The sequence below is a fragment of the Oncorhynchus kisutch genome, linkage group LG7 (genome assembly GCF_002021735.2).
Source record: "Oncorhynchus kisutch isolate 150728-3 linkage group LG7, Okis_V2, whole genome shotgun sequence".
NCBI classification, from domain to species: domain Eukaryota; kingdom Metazoa; phylum Chordata; class Actinopteri; order Salmoniformes; family Salmonidae; genus Oncorhynchus; species Oncorhynchus kisutch.
This window is the reverse complement of record NC_034180.2, coordinates 50,731,085-50,750,642: the sequence shown is the minus strand read 5'-3', so window position 1 is coordinate 50,750,642 and position 19,558 is coordinate 50,731,085. Positions and strand designations below refer to the sequence as shown.

At 43.7% G+C, this 19,558-nt stretch overlaps 1 protein-coding gene across 5 annotated transcripts in view; it reads left to right on the top strand.

The window, feature by feature from the left end:
* The window catches only part of ptk2ba (protein tyrosine kinase 2 beta, a), a 65,444-nt gene that overhangs the window by 25,450 nt on the left and 20,436 nt on the right, over nt 1-19,558 (top strand). For all 5 annotated transcript variants that reach the window (XM_031829263.1, XM_031829261.1, XM_031829260.1 and 2 more), the window contains exons 10-16: nt 4,270-4,371; nt 4,446-4,563; nt 4,881-4,920; nt 6,402-6,451; nt 16,367-16,411; nt 16,528-16,625; nt 16,858-16,939. In XM_031829263.1, the coding sequence (XP_031685123.1) occupies nt 4,270-4,371; nt 4,446-4,563; nt 4,881-4,920; nt 6,402-6,451; nt 16,367-16,411; nt 16,528-16,625; nt 16,858-16,939 (535 nt within the window). The remainder of the gene's footprint in view (nt 1-4,269; nt 4,372-4,445; nt 4,564-4,880; nt 4,921-6,401; nt 6,452-16,366; nt 16,412-16,527; nt 16,626-16,857; nt 16,940-19,558) is intronic.

Genomic DNA, 19,558 nt, shown 5'->3' with positions numbered 1-19,558 from the left:
CTATACACTCTGTGGTGAGTTGTAGTTGGCCATCCATAGACCTATACACTCTGTGGTGAGTTGTAGTTGGCCATCCATAGACCTATACACTGTGGTGAGTTGTAGTTGGCCATCCATAGACCTATACACTGTGGTGAGTTGTAGTTGGCCATCCATAGACCTATACACTCTGTGGTGAGTTGTAGTTGGCCATCCATAGACCTATACACTCTGTGGTGAGTTGTAGTTGGCCATCCATAGACCTATACACTCTGTGGTGAGTTGTAGTTGGCCATCCATAGACCTATACACTCTGTGGTGAGTTGTAGTTGGCCATCCATATACCTATACACTCTGTGGTGAGTTGTAGTTGGCCATCCATAGACCTATACACTGTGGTGAGTTGTAGTTGGCCATCCATAGACCTATACACTCTGTGGTGAGTTGTAGTTGGTCATCCATAGACCTATACACTGTGGTGAGTTGTAGTTGGCCATCCATAGACCTATACACTCTGTGGTGAGTTGTAGTTGGCCATCCATAGACCTATACACTCTGTGGTGAGTTGTAGTTGGCCATCCATATACCTATACACTCTGTGGTGAGTTGTAGTTGGCCATCCATAGACCTATACACTGTGGTGAGTTGTAGTTGGCCATCCATAGACCTATACACTATGTGGTGAGTTGTAGTTGGCCATCCATAGACCTATACACTCTGTGGTGAGTTGTAGTTGGCCATCCATAGACCTATACACTCTGTGGTGAGTTGTAGTTGGCCATCCATAGACCTATACACTCTGTGGTGAGTTGTAGTTGGCCATCCATAGACCTATACACTCTGTGGTGAGTTGTAGTTGGCCATCCATAGACCTATACATTCTGTGGTGAGTTGTAGTTGGCCATCCATAGACCTATACACTCTGTGGTGAGTTGTAGTTGGCCATCCATAGACCTATACACTCTGTGGTGAGTTGTAGTTGGCCATCCATAGACCTATACACTCTGTGGTGAGTTGTAGTTGGCCATCCATAGACCTATACACTCTGTGGTGAGTTGTAGTTGGCCATCCATAGACCTATACATTCTGTGGTGAGTTGTAGTTGGCCATCCATAGACCTATACACTCTGTGGTGAGTTGTAGTTGGCCATCCATATACCTATACACTCTGTGGTGAGTTGTAGTTGGCCATCCATAGACCTATACACTGTGGTGAGTTGTAGTTGGCCATCCATAGACCTATACACTCTGTGGTGAGTTGTAGTTGGTCATCCATAGACCTATACACTGTGGTGAGTTGTAGTTGGCCATCCATAGACCTATACACTCTGTGGTGAGTTGTAGTTGGCCATCCATAGACCTATACACTCTGTGGTGAGTTGTAGTTGGCCATCCATATACCTATACACTCTGTGGTGAGTTGTAGTTGGCCATCCATAGACCTATACACTGTGGTGAGTTGTAGTTGGCCATCCATAGACCTATACACTGTGGTGAGTTGTAGTTGGCCATCCATAGACCTATACACTCTGTGGTGAGTTGTAGTTGGCCATCCATAGACCTATACACTCTGTGGTGAGTTGTAGTTGGCCATCCATATACCTATACACTCTGTGGTGAGTTGTAGTTGGCCATCCATAGACCTATACACTGTGGTGAGTTGTAGTTGGCCATCCATAGACCTATACACTGTGGTGAGTTGTAGTTGGCCATCCATAGACCTATACACTCTGTGGTGAGTTGTAGTTGGCCATCCATAGACCTATACACTGTGGTGAGTTGTAGTTGGCCATCCATAGACCTATACACTCTTAGAAGAAGAAACAAAAAGGTGCCATCTAGAAACTGGTAACGTTTCTTCAGCTGTCCCCATGGGAGAACCCCTTTTTTGGTTTCAGATAGAACCCTTTTGGTTTCAGGTAGAACTCCCTTTTGGGTTCCATAAAGAACCCTTTCCACAGAGAGTTCTACATGGAAACCAAAAGGGTTCTACCTGGAACCAAAAAGGGTTCACCGTTGGGGACTGCTGAAGAACCCTTTTGGAATGTCCCATCCTGCCCCTAACCACACACAACATTCACACTCAACTCTTGGTAATTGTTACTCTTTTCATTCAGACAGTACTAAACTCTTGGTAGTTGTTACTCTTATCATTCAGACAGTACTAAACTCTTGGTAGTTGTTACTCTTATCATTCAGACAGTACTAAAGTCTTGGTAGTTGTTACTCTTATCATTCAGACAGTACTAAAGTCTTGGTAGTTGTTACTCTTATCAATCAGACAGTACTAAAGTCTTGGTAGTTGTTACTCTTATCATTCAGACAGTACTAAAGTCTTGGTAGTTGTTACTCTTATCAATCAGACAGTACTAAAGTCTTGGTAGTTGTTACTCTTATCATTCAGACAGTACTAAAGTCTTGGTAGTTGTTACTCTTATCAATCAGACAGTACTAAAGTCTTGGTAGTTGTTACTCTTATCAATCAGACAGTACTAAAGTCTTGGTAGTTGTTACTCTTATCATTCAGACAGAACTAAACTCTTGGTAGTTGTTACTCTTTTCATTCTTCACATTTCTGAGAATCAGACCATTCAGGGTCAAACCACAATTATCCTGCACTCAAACCAAACACAATGAACTGTTAAAAGTAAATGTATATGTGTGTGTCTCTGTCCCTGTCTCTGTCTCTCTCTGTTCCTGACTCTCTCTGTCCCTGTTTCTGTCCCTGTCTCTTTCCCTGTCTCTCTCTGTCCCTGTCTCTCTCTGTCCCTGTCTCTGTCTCTCTCTGTCCCTGTCTCTGTCTCTCTCTGTTCCTGACTCTCTCTGTCCCTGTTTCTGTCCCTGTCTCTTTCCCTGTCTCTCTCTGTCCCTGTCTCTCTCTGTCCCTGTCTCTGTCTCTCTCTGTCCCTGTTTCTGTCTCTCTCTGTCCCTGTCTCTCCCTGTCCCTGTTTCTGTCCCTGTTTCTGTCTCTGTCACTTTCTGTCCCTGTCTCTGTCACTTTCTGTCCCTGTCTCTCTCTGTCCCTGTCTCTGTCACTTTCTGTCCCTCTCTGTCCCTGTCTCTCTCTGTCCCTCTTTCTGTCCCTGTCTCTGTCACTTTCTGTCCCTGTTTCTGTCCCTGTCTCTGTCACTTTCTGTCCCTGTTTCTGTCCCTGTCTCTGTCCCTGTCTCTCTCTGTCCATGTCTCTCCATATCCCTGTCTCTCTCTGTCGCTGTTTCTGTCTCTGTCCCTGTCTCTCTGTCCCTGTCTCTGTCCCTCTCTCTCTCTCTCTCTCTGTCCCTGTCTCTCTCTCTGTCCCTGTCTCTCTCTGTCTCTGTCCCTGTCTCTCTCTGTCCATGTCTCTCCCTGTCCCTGCCTCTCTCTGTCCCTGTCTCTGTCCCTGTCTCTCTCTCTCTGTCCCTGTCTCTCTCTGTCTCTGTCCCTGTCTCTCTCTGTCTCTGTCCCTGTCTCTCTCTCTGTCTCTGTTCCTGTCCCTGACTCTCTCTCTGTCCCTGTCTCTCTCTGTCCCTGTCTCTCTCTGTCCCTGTTTCTCTCTGTCCCTGTCCCTGTCTCTCTCTGTCCCTGTCTCTCTCTGTCCCTGTCTCTCTCTGTCCCTGTCCCTGTCTCTCTCTGTCACTTTCTGTCCCTCTCTGTCCTGTCCCTGTCTCTGTCCCTGTCTCTGTCCCTGTCTCTCTCTCTGTCCCTGTCCCTGTCTCTCTCTGTCCCTGTCTCTGTCACTTTCTGTCCCTGTCTCTCTCTGTCCCTGTCTCTGTCACTTTCTGTCCCTCTCTGTCCTGTCCCTGTCTCTGTCCCTGTCTCTCTCTCTGTCCCTGTCTCTGTCACTTTCTGTCCCTCTCTGTCCTGTCCCTGTCTCTGTCCCTGTCTCTCTCTCTGTCCCTGTCTCTCTCTCTGTCCCTGTGTCTCTCTGTCCGTGTCTCTCTCTGTCTCTGTCCCTGTCTCTCTCTGTCTCTGTCCCTGTCTCTCTCTGTCCCTGTCTCTCTCTGTCTCTGTCCCTGTCTCTCTCTGTCTCTGTCCCTGTCTCTCTCTGTCTCTGTCCCTGTCTCTCTCTGTCTCTGTTCCTGTCCCTATCTCTCTCTCTGCCCTGTCTCTCTCTGTCTCTGTCCCTGTCTCTCTCTCTCTCTCTCTGTCCCTGTCTCTCTCTCTGTCCTGTCTCTCCCTGTCCCTGTCCCTGTCCCTCTCTGTCCCTGTCCCTGTCTCTCTCTGTCCCTGTCCCTGTCTCTGGCCCTGTCTCTCTCTCTCTCTCTCTCTCTCTCTCTCTCTCTGTGTGTGTGTGTGTGTGTGTGTGTATAGCCTGTCTGCTTGGCCAGTTTCTCTCAGGTCCGCAGTATCAGATGCTCTCCGCAGAACGATGGCCAAGCGCTGCTAACAGTTGACATACAGGGAGCCAAGCAGGTAAACACACACGCACACGCACACATACACATACACACACACGCACACACCACACTGACCTGTGCCCTCCACAGCCTCTGTCGGTGACCACGACCTGTCTTGCTACAGCTGAAAACATGGCGGACCTGATAGACGGCTACTGTCGACTGGGAACCTCCTCTGATACCTCCCTCATCATCACAACTAACAAAGGTACCACACACACACACACACAGAGACACACACAGACACACACACACACAGACACACAGAGAAACAGGGACAGACACACACACACACACACACACAGAGACAAAGACAGACAGAGAGAGACCGAGAAACACACACACACACACACACACACACACACACACAGAGACGCACACCTCCCTCATCATCAGAACTAACAAAGGTACCACTAACATTTGCCTAGAATCAGGCTTACATAATGGAAGTACTTTGTTAGCCTAGCAATGTTAGCATCTCTAACTAAAGATTTAAAGTTTAGTCTGATATGATTCAACCCACAGAGAGAGACTCCAGTTTCGTCCTGCCTGCTATCCCTACAGGGTGAGATCACTGTCTGTTCTTTCTGTCTGTGTGTCTCTCTCTCTCTGTGTGTGTGTGTGACTCTCTGTCTCTCTCTCTCTCTCTCTCTCTCTGTGTCTCTGTCTCTCTCTCTCAATTCAATTCAATTCAAGGGCTTTATTGGCATGGGAAACGTGTTAACATTGCCAAAGCAAGTGAGGTAGACAACATACAAAGTGAATATATAAAGTGAAAAACAACAAAAATTAACAGTAAACATTACACATACAGAAGTTTCAAAACAGTAAAGACATTACAAATGTCATATTATATATATATACAGTGTTCTAACAATGTACAAATGGTTCAAGTACACAAGGGAAAATAAATAAGCATAAATATGGGTTGTATTTACAATGGTGTGTGTTCTTCACTGGTTTCCCTTTTCTTGTGGCAACAGGTCACAAGTCTTGCTACTGTGATGGCACACCGTGGTATTTCACCCAGTAGATATGGGAGTTTATCAAAATTGGTTTTGTTTTCGAATTCTTTGTGGATCTGTGTAATCTGAGGGAAATATGTCTCTCTAATATGGTCATACATTGGGCAGGAGGTTAGGAAGTGCAGCTCAGTTTCCACCTCATTTTGTGGGCAGTGAGCACATAGCCTGTCTTCTCTTGAGAGCTAGGTCTGCCTACGGCGGCCTTTCTCAATAGCAAGGCTATGCTCACTGAGTCTGTACATAGTCAAAGCTTTCCTTAAGTTTGGGTCAGTCACAGTGGTCAGGTATTCTGCCACTGTGTACTTCCTGTTTAGGGTCAAATAGCATTCTCTGTTTCTGTCTCTCTCTCTCTCTCTCTCTCTCTCTCTCTCTCTCTCTCTCTGTTTGTCTCTGGTTCTCTCTCTGTCTCTCTCTATTTGTCTGTATCTATCTCTGTTTCTCTCTCTCCGTGTCTCTGTCTCTGTCTCTCTCTCTCTCTCTCTCTGTTTGTCTCTGGTTCTCTCTCTGTCTCTCTCTATTTGTCTGTATCTATCTCTGTTTCTCTCTCTGTGTCTCTGTCTCTCTCTCTCTCTCTCTCTCTGTTTGTCTCTGGTTCTCTCTCTGTCTCTCTCTATTTGTCTGTATCTATCTCTGTTTCTCTCTCTCTGTGTCTCTGTCTCTGGTTCTCTCTCTGTTTGTCTCTGTTTCTCTCTCTCTGTGTCTCTGTCTCTGTTTCTCTCTCTCTGTTTGTCTCTGTTTCTCTCTCTCTGTGTCTCTGTCTCTGTGTGGGTTCGGTAGGATATGTTTATATGTGGTTAGCTATGTTAGTCAGTAGAAATTCTGTGTTAGCATGTGGTTAGCTGCAAGTGTGTTACTTAAATGTTGTTTTCACACCAGACTTTGTTCCAGTTACTGCTCTCTCTGTGTCTGTGGGTTAAAACACATTTATGTTTCCAAGTGGAAATTAGACTTCACGCCTCATTGTGTTTTTGTCTTCAATCATTTGATCTTTTATGTATGTAAATCAATTAATCTGTAACAGAGGGAGTAAAGATGTCCCCAGGAAGAGTGTAAACAACAGACGAGGTGTAGGTGAGTGTTTTTGAAGAATGAATCCTCTCTCTATAGTTGTGTTTCTTCATCCTGGTCCCGGGGACCAAAAGGAGCAAAAAAAACAAAAGCCTTTTTAGGTGGAAACACGGAGATATTATCTGGTGCTGAATCTAATTCTAGTCCTAATCTACCTGTAGGTTCAGACATTATCTGGTGCTGAATCTAATTCTAGTCCTAATCTACCTGTAGGTTCAGACATTATCTGGTGCTGAATCTAATTCTAGTCCTAATCTACCTGTAGGTTCAGACATTATCTGGTGCTGAATCTAATTCTAGTCCTAATCTACCTGTAGGTTCAGACATTATCTGGTGCTGAATCTAATTCTAGTCCTAATCTACCTGTAGGTTCAGACATTATCTGGTGCTGAATCTAATTCTAGTCCTAATCTACCTGTAGGTTCAGACATTATCTGGTGCTGAATCTAATTCTAGTCCTAATCTACCTGTAGGTTCAGACATTATCTGGTGCTGAATCTAATTCTAGTCCTAATCTACCTGTAGGTTCAGACATTATCTGGTGCTGAATCTAATTCTAGTCCTAATCTACCTGTAGGTTCAGACATTATCTGGTGCTGAATCTAATTCTAGTCCTAATCTACCTGTAGGTTCAGACATTATCTGGTGCTGAATCTAATTCTAGTCCTAATCTACCTGTAGGTTCAGACATTATCTGGTGCTGAATCTAATTCTAATCCTAATCTACCTGTAGGTTCAGACATTATCTGGTGCTGAATCTAATTCTAGTCCTAATCTACCTGTAGGTTCAGACATTATCTGGTGCTGAATCAAATTCTAGTCCTAATCTACCTGTAGGTTCAGACATTATCTGGTGCTGAATCTAATTCTAGTCCTAATCTACCTGTAGGTTCAGACATTATCTGGTGCTGAATCTAATTCTAGTCCTAATCTACCTGTAGGTTCAGACATTATCTGGTGCTGAATCTAATTCTAGTCCTAATCTACCTGTAGGTTCAGACATTATCTGGTGCTGAATCTAATTCTAGTCCTAATCTACCTGTAGGTTCAGACATTATCTGGTGCTGAATCTAATTCTAGTCCTAATCTACCTGTAGGTTCAGACATTATCTGGTGCTGAATCTAATTCTAGTCCTAATCTACCTGTAGGTTCAGACATTATCTGGTGCTGAATCTAATTCTAGTCCTAATCTACCTGTAGGTTCAGACATTATCTGGTGCTGAATCTAATTCTAGTCCTAATCTACCTGTAGGTTCAGACATTATCTGGTGCTGAATCTAATTCTAGTCCTAATCTACCTGTAGGTTCAGACATTATCTGGTGCTGAATCTAATTCTAGTCCTAATCTACCTGTAGGTTCAGACATTATCTGGTGCTGAATCTAATTCTAGTCCTAATCTACCTGTAGGTTCAGACATTATCTGGTGCTGAATCTAATTCTAGTCCTAATCTACCTGTAGGTTCAGACATTATCTGGTGCTGAATCAAATTCTAGTCCTAATCTACCTGTAGGTTCAGACATTATCTGGTGCTGAATCTAATTCTAGTCCTAATCTACCTGTAGGTTCAGACATTATCTGGTGCTGAATCTAATTCTAGTCCTAATCTACCTGTAGGTTCAGACATTATCTGGTGCTGAATCTAATTCTAGTCCTAATCTACCTGTAGGTTCAGACATTATCTGGTGCTGAATCTAATTCTAGTCCTAATCTACCTGTAGGTTCAGACATTATCTGGTGCTGAATCAAATTCTAGTCCTAATCTACCTGTAGGTTCAGACATTATCTGGTGCTGAATCTAATTCTAGTCCTAATCTACCTGTAGGTTCAGACATTATCTGGTGCTGAATCTAATTCTAGTCCTAATCTACCTGTAGGTTCAGACATTATCTGGTGCTGAATCTAATTCTAGTCCTAATCTACCTGTAGGTTCAGACATTATCTGGTGCTGAATCTAATTCTAGTCCTAATCTACCTGTAGGTTCAGACATTATCTGGTGCTGAATCTAATTCTAGTCCTAATCTACCTGTAGGTTCAGACATTATCTGGTGCTGAATCTAATTCTAGTCCTAATCTACCTGTAGGTTCAGACATTATCTGGTGCTGAATCTAATTCTAGTCCTAATCTACCTGTAGGTTCAGACATTATCTGGTGCTGAATCTAATTCTAGTCCTAATCTACCTGTAGGTTCAGACATTATCTGGTGCTGAATCTAATTCTAGTCCTAATCTACCTGTAGGTTCAGACATTATCTGGTGCTGAATCTAATTCTAGTCCTAATCTACCTGTAGGTTCAGACATTATCTGGTGCTGAATCTAATTCTAGTCCTAATCTACCTGTAGGTTCAGACATTATCTGGTGCTGAATCTAATTCTAGTCCTAATCTACCTGTAGGTTCAGACATTATCTGGTGCTGAATCTAATTCTAGTCCTAATCTACCTGTAGGTTCAGACATTATCTGGTGCTGAATCTAATTCTAGTCCTAATCTACCTGTAGGTTCAGACATTATCTGGTGCTGAATCTAATTCTAGTCCTAATCTACCTGTAGGTTCAGACATTATCTGGTGCTGAATCTAATTCTAGTCCTAATCTACCTGTAGGTTCAGACATTATCTGGTGCTGAATCTAATTCTAGTCCTAATCTACCTGTAGGTTCAGATATTATCTGGTGCTGAATCTAATTCTAGTCCTAATCTACCTGTAGGTTCAGACATTATCTGGTGCTGAATCTAATTCTAGTCCTAATCTACCTGTAGGTTCAGACATTATCTGGTGCTGAATCTAATTCTAGTCCTAATCTACCTGTAGGTTCAGACATTATCTGGTGCTGAATCTAATTCTAGTCCTAATCTACCTGTAGGTTCAGACATTATCTGGTGCTGAATCTAATTCTAGTCCTAATCTACCTGTAGGTTCAGACATTATCTGGTGCTGAATCTAATTCTAGTCCTAATCTACCTGTAGGTTCAGATATTATCTGGTGCTGAATCTAATTCTAGTCCTAATCTACCTGTAGGTTCAGACATTATCTGGTGCTGAATCTAATTCTAGTCCTAATCTACCTGTAGGTTCAGACATTATCTGGTGCTGAATCTAATTCTAGTCCTAATCTACCTGTAGGTTCAGACATTATCTGGTGCTGAATCTAATTCTAGTCCTAATCTACCTGTAGGTTCAGACATTATCTGGTGCTGAATCTAATTCTAGTCCTAATCTACCTGTAGGTTCAGACATTATCTGGTGCTGAATCTAATTCTAGTCCTAATCTACCTGTAGGTTCAGACATTATCTGGTGCTGAATCTAATTCTAGTCCTAATCTACCTGTAGGTTCAGACATTATCTGGTGCTGAATCTAATTCTAGTCCTAATCTACCTGTAGGTTCAGACATTATCTGGTGCTGAATCTAATTCTAGTCCTAATCTACCTGTAGGTTCAGACATTATCTGGTGCTGAATCTAATTCTAGTCCTAATCTACCTGTAGGTTCAGACATTATCTGGTGCTGAATCTAATTCTAGTCCTAATCTACCTGTAGGTTCAGACATTATCTGGTGCTGAATCTAATTCTAGTCCTAATCTACCTGTAGGTTCAGACATTATCTGGTGCTGAATCTAATTCTAGTCCTAATCTACCTGTAGGTTCAGACATTATCTGGTGCTGAATCTAATTCTAGTCCTAATCTACCTGTAGGTTCAGACATTATCTGGTGCTGAATCTAATTCTAGTCCTAATCTACCTGTAGGTTCAGATATTATCTGGTGCTGAATCTAATTCTAGTCCTAATCTACCTGTAGGTTCAGACATTATCTGGTGCTGAATCTAATTCTAGTCCTAATCTACCTGTAGGTTCAGACATTATCTGGTGCTGAATCTAATTCTAGTCCTAATCTACCTGTAGGTTCAGACATTATCTGGTGCTGAATCTAATTCTAGTCCTAATCTACCTGTAGGTTCAGACATTATCTGGTGCTGAATCTAATTCTAGTCCTAATCTACCTGTAGGTTCAGACATTATCTGGTGCTGAATCTAATTCTAGTCCTAATCTACCTGTAGGTTCAGACATTATCTGGTGCTGAATCTAATTCTAGTCCTAATCTACCTGTAGGTTCAGACATTATCTGGTGCTGAATCTAATTCTAGTCCTAATCTACCTGTAGGTTCAGACATTATCTGGTGCTGAATCTAATTCTAGTCCTAATCTACCTGTAGGTTCAGACATTATCTGGTGCTGAATCTAATTCTAGTCCTAATCTACCTGTAGGTTCAGATATTATCTGGTGCTGAATCTAATTCTAGTCCTAATCTACCTGTAGGTTCAGACATTATCTGGTGCTGAATCTAATTCTAGTCCTAATCTACCTGTAGGTTCAGACATTATCTGGTGCTGAATCTAATTCTAGTCCTAATCTACCTGTAGGTTCAGACATTATCTGGTGCTGAATCTAATTCTAGTCCTAATCTACCTGTAGGTTCAGACATTATCTGGTGCTGAATCTAATTCTAGTCCTAATCTACCTGTAGGTTCAGACATTATCTGGTGCTGAATCTAATTCTAGTCCTAATCTTTTATTTATTTTATTTTACCTTTATTTAACCAGGTAGGCAAGTTGAGAACAAGTTCTCATTTACAATTGCGACCTGGCCAAGATAAAGCAAAGCAGTTCGACAGGTAAAACGACACAGAGTTACACATGGAGTAAAAACAAACATACAGTCAATAATGCAGTATAAACAAGTCTATATACAATGTGAGCAAATTAGGTGAGAAGGGAGGTAAAGGCAAAAAAGGCCATGATGGCAAAGTAAATACAATATAGCAAGTAAAATACTGGAATGGTAGTTTAGCAATGGAAGAATGAGCAAAGTAGAAATAAAAAATAATGGGGTGCAAAGGAGCAAAATAAATAAATAAATAAAAATTAAATACAGTTGGGAAAGAGGTAGTTGTTTGGGCTAAATTATAGGTGGGCTATGTACAGGTGCAGTAATCTGTGAGCTGCTCTGACAGTTGGTGCTTAAAGCTAGTGAGGGAGATAAGTGTTTCCAGTTTCAGAGATTTTTGTAGTTCGTTCCAGTCATTGGCAGCAGAGAACTGGAAGGAGAGGTGGCCAAAGAAAGAATTGGTTTTGGGGGTGACTAGAGAGATATACCTGCTGGAGCGTGTGCTACAGGTGGGAGATGCTATGGTGACCAGCGAGCTGAGATAAGGGGGGACTTTACCTAGCAGGGTCTTGTAGATGACATGGAGCCAGTGGGTTTGGCGACGAGTATGAAGCGAGGGCCAGCCAACGAGAGCGTACAGGTCGCAATGGTGGGTAGTATATGGGGCTTTGGTGATAAAACGGATTGCACTGTGATAGACTGCATCCAATTTGTTGAGTAGGGTATTGGAGGCTATTTTGTAAATGACATCGCCAAAGTCGAGGATTGGTAGGATGGTCAGTTTTACAAGGGTATGTTTGGCAGCATGAGTGAAGGATGCTTTGTTGCGAAATAGGAAGCCAATTCTAGATTTAACTTTGGATTGGAGATGTTTGATATGGGTCTGGAAGGAGAGTTTACAATCTAACCAGACACCTAAGTATTTGTAGTTGTCCACGTATTCTAAGTCAGAGCCGTCCAGAGTAGTGATGTTGGACAGGCGGGTAGGTGCAGGTAGCGATCGGTTGAAGAGCATGCATTTAGTTTTACTTGTATTTAAGAGCAATTGGAGGCCACGGAAGGAGAGTTGTATGGCATTGAATCTTGCCTGGAGGGTTGTTAACACAGTGTCCAAAGAAGGGCCGGAAGTATACAGAATGGTGTCGTCTGCGTAGAGGTGGATCAGGGACTCACCAGCAGCAAGAGCGACCTCATTGATGTATACAGAGAAGAGAGTCGGTCCAAGAATTGAACCCTGTGGCACCCCCATAGAGACTGCCAGAGGTCCGGACAGCAGACCCTCCGATTTGACACACTGAACTCTATCAGAGAAGTAGTTGGTGAACCAGGCGAGGCAATCATTTGAGAAACCAAGGCTGTCGAGTCTGCCGATGAGGATATGGTGATTGACAGAGTCGAAAGCCTTGGCCAGATCAATGAATACGGCTGCACAGTAATGTTTCTTATCGATGGCGGTTAAGATATCGTTTAGGACCTTGAGCGTGGCTGAGGTGCACCCATGACCAGCTCTGAAACCAGATTGCATAGCAGAGAAGGTATGGTGAGATTCGAAATGGTCGGTAATCTGTTTGTTGACTTGGCTTTTGAAGACCTTAGAAAGGCACGGTAGGATAGATATAGGTCTGTAGCAGTTTGGGTCAAGAGTGTCCCCCCCTTTGAAGAGGGGGATGACCGCAGCTGCTTTCCAATCTTTGGGAATCTCAGACGACACGAAAGAGAGGTTGAACAGGCTAGTAATAGGGGTGGCAACAATTTCGGCAGATAATTTTAGAAAGAAAGGGTCCAGATTGTCTAGCCCGGCTGATTTGTAGGGGTCCAGATTTTGCAGCTCTTTCAGAACATCAGCTGAATGGATTTGGGAGAAGGAGAAATGGGGAAGGCTTGGGCGAGTTGCTGTTGGGGGTGCAGTGCTGTTGTCCGGGGTAGGAGTAGCCAGGTGGAAAGCATGGCCAGCCGTAGAAAAATGCTTATTGAAATTCTCAATTATGGTGGATTTATCAGTGGTGACAGTGTTTCCTATCTTCAGTGCAGTGGGCAGCTGGGAGGAGGTGTTCTTATTCTCCATGGACTTTACAGTGTCCCAGAACTTTTTTGAGTTAGTGTTGCAGGAAGCAAATTTCTGCTTGAAAAAGCTAGCCTTGGCTTTTCTAACTGCCTGTGTATAATGATTTCTAGCTTCCCTGAACAGCTGCATATCACGGGGGCTGTTCGATGCTAATGCAGAACGCCATAGGATGTTTTTGTGTTGGTTAAGGGCAGTCAGGTCTGGGGAGAACCAAGGGCTATATCTGTTCCTGGTTCTAAATTTCTTGAATGGGGCATGTTTATTTAGGATGGTTAGGAAGGCATTTTAAAAAAATATCCAGGCATCCTCTACTGACGGGATGAGATCAATATCCTTCCAGGATACCCCGGCCAGGTCGATTAGAAAGGCCTGCTCGCAGAAGTGTTTCAGGGAGCGTTTTACAGTGATGAGTGGAGGTCGTTTGACCGCTGACCCATTACGGATGCAGGCAATGAGGCAGTGATCGCTGAGATCTTGGTTGAAGACAGCCGAGGTGTATTTAGAGGGGAAGTTGGTTAGGATGATATCTATGAGGGTGCCCGTGTTTAAGGTTTTGGGGAGGTACCTGGTAGGTTCATTGATAATTTGTGTGAGATTGAGGGCGTCAAGTTTAGATTGTAGGATGGCTGGGGTGTTAAGCATGTTCCAGTTTAGGTCGCCTAGCAGCACGAACTCTGAAGATAGATGGGGGGCAATCAGTTCACATATGGTGTCCAGAGCACAGCTGGGGGCAGAGGGTGGTCTATAGCAGGCGGCAACGGTGAGAGACTTGTTTTTAGAGAGGTGGATTTTTAAAAGTAGAAGTTCAAATTGTTTGGGTACAGACCTGGATAGTAGGACAGAACTCTGCAGGCTATCTTTGCAGTAGATTGCAACACCGCCCCCTTTGGCAGTTCTATCTTGTCTGAAAATGTTGTAGTTTGGAATTAAAATGTCTGAGTTTTTGGTGGTCTTCCTAAGCCAGGATTCAGACACAGCTAGAACATCCGGGTTGGCAGAGTGTGCTAAAGCAGTGAATAGAACAAACTTAGGGAGGAGGCTTCTAATGTTAACATGCATGAAACCAAGGCTATTACGGTTACAGAAGTCGTCAAAAGAGAGCGCCTGGGGAATAGGAGTGGAGCCAGGCACTGCAGGGCCTGGATTCACCTCTACATCGCCAGAGGAACATAGGAGGAGTAGAATAAGGGTACGGCTAAAAGCTATGAGAATTGGTCGTCTAGAACGTCTGGAACATAGAGTAAAAGGAGGTTTCTGGGGGCGATAAAATAGCATCAAGGTATAATGTACAGACAAATGTATGGTAGGATGTGAATACAGTGGAGGTAAACCTAGGTATTGAGTGATGAAGAGAGAGATATTGTCTCTAGAAACATCGTTGAAACCAGGAGATGTCATTGCATGTGTGGGTGGTGGAACTAATAGGTTGGATAAGGTATAGTGAGCAGGACTAGAGGCTCTACAGTGAAATAAGCCAATAAACACTAACCAGAACAGAAATGGACAAGACATATTGACATTAAGGAGAGGCATGCTTAGTCGAGTGATCAAAAGGGTCCGGTGAGTGGAGAGGTTGGTTGGTGATTTAGACAGCTAGCCAGGGCATCGGTAGCAAGCTAGCATAGGATGGAGGTCTGTTGTTAGCTACCTCTTGCGTTCCGTCAGTAGATTAGTGGGGTTCCGTGTGGTAGAGGGGATTAATCCAAATCACACAACAACAACAAAAATAAAAACAATAGATATAGTTATAGAGGCCCAAGAAGAAAACATAATAATAATAATATATATTTTTTTTTTAATCCGGTAAGACAGCTAACGGTTAGCAGGCCGCAGATGGGCGTTCAGGTAACGTCGCGACGGAGAAGCCAGCCGAATAACTCCTTCGGGTAGATAACGTCGGCAGTCCAGTTGTGAAGGCCCGGTGGGGCTCCGCGAAGGCAGTAAAACGGGTCCGGATAGGTGACTGCAGCCCAGGTGTGATTGATGGAACTCAGGAGTGATTGACGGAGCTTGCTAGCTCCGGAATAATTGATGTTTGCTCCGGAATCGACGAAGGCCGATAGTCACACGAATAGCAGCTAGCTAGCTGTGAGATCCGGGTATGAATGTCCAGAGAGCAGTCGAAATCCAGGGACATGGAGAGAAAAATTGGTCCGGTATGTTCCGTTCCGAGCCGCGCTGCGCCGTACAGAACTGGCGATAGATTTTCGAGCTAAAGGATAGCTGATGACCACAAACCGTGGTTAGCTGAATACTAACGATTTGCCAGTAAAGGAGCTAACTAGCTTCTGGATTAGCTTCTGGCTAGTTTCAGGCTAGCTTCTTGGAGTTTCTGGCTAGCTTCTTGGAGGATTACAGATCTGAGGTAAATAATACTTTTTTATAAATATACATTGGTGAGGCGGGTTGCAGGAGAGTGTTTTGAAGATGAGTTGATGGAAAATAAAAATAAAATGTATGTGAAAAAGTTGTAAATATATATATATATACAGGACACGACAAGACGAGGACAAAAGACGTCTGAACTGCTATGCCACCTTGGTGAACATCTACCTGTAGGTTCAGACATTATCTGGTGCTGAATCTAATTCTAGTCCTAATCTACCTGTAGGTTCAGACATTATCTGGTGCTGAATCTAATTCTAGTCCTAATCTACCTGTAGGTTCAGACATTATCTGGTGCTGAATCTAATTCTAGTCCTAATCTACCTGTAGGTTCAGACATTATCTGGTGCTGAATCTAATTCTAGTCCTAATCTACCTGTAGGTTCAGACATTATCTGGTGCTGAATCTAATTCTAGTCCTAATCTACCTGTAGGTTCAGACATTATCTGGTGCTGAATCTAATTCTAGTCCTAATCTACCTGTAGGTTCAGACATTATCTGGTGCTGAATCTAATTCTAGTCCTAATCTACCTGTAGGTTCAGACATTATCTGGTGCTGAATCTAATTCTAGTCCTAATCTACCTGTAGGTTCAGACATTATCTGGTGCTGAATCTAATTCTAGTCCTAATCTACCTGTAGGTTCAGACATTATCTGGTGCTGAATCTAATTCTAGTCCTAATCTACCTGTAGGTTCAGACATTATCTGGTGCTGAATCTAATTCTAGTCCTAATCTACCTGTATGTTCAGACATTATCTGGTGCTGAATCTAATTCTAGTCCTAATCTACCTGTAGGTTCAGACATCTACGCTGAGATCCCCGAGGAGAAGCCAGACTCTGGTAAGTGACATCACCCGACAGAGGAGCAGTGATTCAGTGAGATGGAATAATAGTTATTTTATTTATCATGTAAAATGTGCCAATCAGTGTGTGTATTGTGTGTGTGTGTTTATCAGGGTGCAGGTATAGCCTCTCCAGAGATGAAATTTACCTGGGGCGTATCCTGGGCGAGGGCTTCTTCGGAGAGGTGCATGATGGAGTCTACAAAAGCCCGGCAAGTCTCTGACATCACTTCCCCTCTGGCTCTGACATCACTTTCCATTTCTAAAATCAATTCTCCTCTCTGCATCTCAATTCTTCTAAATTGGATTCCTCTCGTGTGTGTGTGTGTGTGTGTGTGTGTGTGTGTGTGTGTGTGTGTGTGTGTGTGTGTGTGTGTGTGTGTGTGTGTGTGTGTGTGTGTGTGTGTGTGTGTGTGTGTGTGTGTGTGTGTGTGTGTGATGTAGACAGGGGAGCGTGTGCGTGTAGCAGTAAAGACATGTAAGGACTGTTCTGATGACGTAAAGGAGAAGTTTATGAGTGAAGCTGGTGAGTACTGTAGCTGTACTGCCTCATTTAATTTTAGCCAGTAGTTCTGAAAGAACCAAAAGTGTTCCCTGAAAATGGCTTCGTCACGTATGTGAACCACGTTATTACTCTCTCTGTCTCTGTCTCTCTGTCTTTCTGTGTCTCTCTGTCTCTCTGTCTCTGTCTCTCTGTCTCTGTCTCTCTCTCTCTGTGTCTCTCTGTCTTTCTGTGTCTCTCTGTCTCTCTGTCTCTATCTCTCTCTCTCTGTCTGCCTCTCTGTGTCTCTCTGTGTCTCTCTCTGTGTCTCTCTCTCTCTCTTTCTCTCTCTCTCTCTCTCTGTCTCTATCTCTCTCTCTCTGTCTGCCTCTCTGTGTCTCTCTCTGTCTCTCTCTGTGTCTCTCTCTCTCTCTCTCTCTCTCTCTCTGTGTCTCTCTCTCTCTCTGTGTCTCTCTGAATGTTTATGCTCCTAATGAGGGTACAGAGCGTATTGCTGTATTTGATCAAATAAAGGAAACCTTAAGATAGTGTGAACAAGAGGGTTGTATGGTTTTAGGGGGGCACTGGAACCCTACAGTAGATTTTACTTTTGATCGCACTGCTGAAGAACCTCATCTGCGGTCAGCAACTTGTCTGTCTGGTCTTCTAACTGAGTTTGAGCTTTCTGATGTGTGGAGAGTAAGGAATGCAACAGTTAGGCAGTACACATGGCTAAAGGTTAATGAAGGTCGTGTCAGTGCAGCAAGGTTAGACAGGTTGTCACTACTGTAGTAGGGTCCGAAGGTTAGATAGGTTGTATGTATCTGATCACTACTGTAGTAGGGTTGGAAGGTTAGACAGGTTGTATGTATCTGATCCCTACTGTAGTAGGGTTGGAAGGTTAGACAGGTTGTATGTATCTGATCACTACTGTAGTAGGGTCGGAAGGTTAGACAGGTTGCATGTATCTGATCACTACTGTAGTAGGGTTGGGAAGGCCCAAATACGTGTGTCTTGTCACTAGTATACTGCTCTGTCTCATATTGAAGTTAAAGAGACTATCAGGGCCCTTGAACAGGACATCAAATCTATTGAATTGAAGTTGCTCACTCAGAACGACCCTGGACTAGTTATGAACTTACAGGACAAGAGATATGAGCTGAGGTCATTTCTACATGAAAGAGTGAAGGGTGCCTTGATTAGGTCTTGTTTTGTTACCCTCAAGGATATGGATGCTCCTCAAGCCTTTTTTTTTTAACCACTTAAGACAGTCGTCATTACAACACAAACAGACGGTCTGCCTTCGTCTCCCTGGTGGGAAGGTGACCACGGATGACGGTGAGATGCGCCAACATGACGTGGATTTCTACTCTGCCCTCTATAAGGCGGAGGATTGTGATTCTCTGTGTACTGGACAGTTGTTACAAGGTCTTCCTCAATTGGGCCCTGAGCAGAGAATTGCTTTGGACTCTGACATTACACTGCAAGAGCCACATTACTCCACAGCAGTTATGCAGCTCTCAACAGGCCCCTGGCATCGATGGTTTACCATCTGAGTTCTATATGTACTTTTGAGGGTCTATTGGGGAGGATTTTTATGAAGTGGTGTGTGAATCTTTTCATGAGAGTTGCTTTCATTGTTGCCAGAAAATGGGGATTTGGCTCCTATAAAGGGGGATTAGGCTCCTATAAAGGGGGATTTAGCTCCTATAAAGGGGGATTTAGCTCCTATAAAGGGGGATTTAGCTCCTATAAAGGGGGATTTAGCTCCTATAAAGGGGGATTTGGCTCCTATAAAGGGGGATTTCGCTCCTATAAAGGGGGATTTAGCTCCTATAAAGGGGGATTTAGCTCCTATAAAGGGGGATTTAGCTCCTATAAAGGGGGATTTGGCTCCTATAAAGGGGGATTTAGCTCCTATAAAGGGGGATTTAGCTCCTATAAAGGGGGATTTGGCTCCTATAAAAAAATGCCGACCCGTTGCGTTGCTTTGTGCTGAATATACAATTATATCTAAATGTCTCTCAAACAGGTTGAAAGAGTGTCTGGGGTTGTTGGTCCACAAGGACCAGTCTGACTGTGGACCTGACCACTCTATTGTTGACAACCTGTTTCTGATAAGAGATGTTTTAGACATTTGTAAACTGTCTGATGTAAATGTGGGTTCACTTTCGTTGGATCAGGAGAAGGCTTTTGATCGTGTGGACCACAAGTACTTTTTGTCTTTGATGTTTTTTTTGTCTTGGATGACTTTACTGTATGCTGGGGCCTCGTGTATGGTGAAGGTGGGTGGTGGTTTAAGTTGCCCCATCCCTGTCGAAAGGGGCATCAGGCAGGGATGCCCAATTTCAGGGCAGTTATATAGTCTGGTAATTGAACCAATGCTTTGTTTTTTAAGAGCGAAGCTTACTGGTTTCTTTGTGCCAGGTGTAATGAAGGGTGCCATGATAGCACTGTCTGCGTATGCAGATGACGTGATAGTTTTTATTACAGGGGGTGAGGATGTTAAGGTTCTCTCAAACACTCTAAAGGTGTACGATTGGGTCTCCTCAGCTAGAGTCAATTGGGAAAAGAGTGAATCGCTGTGGGCAGGTCGGCTTCAGATGGGGTCCGCTCCACGGTTACCAGGGGGGCTTCAGACGGGGTCTGCTCCACGGTTACCAG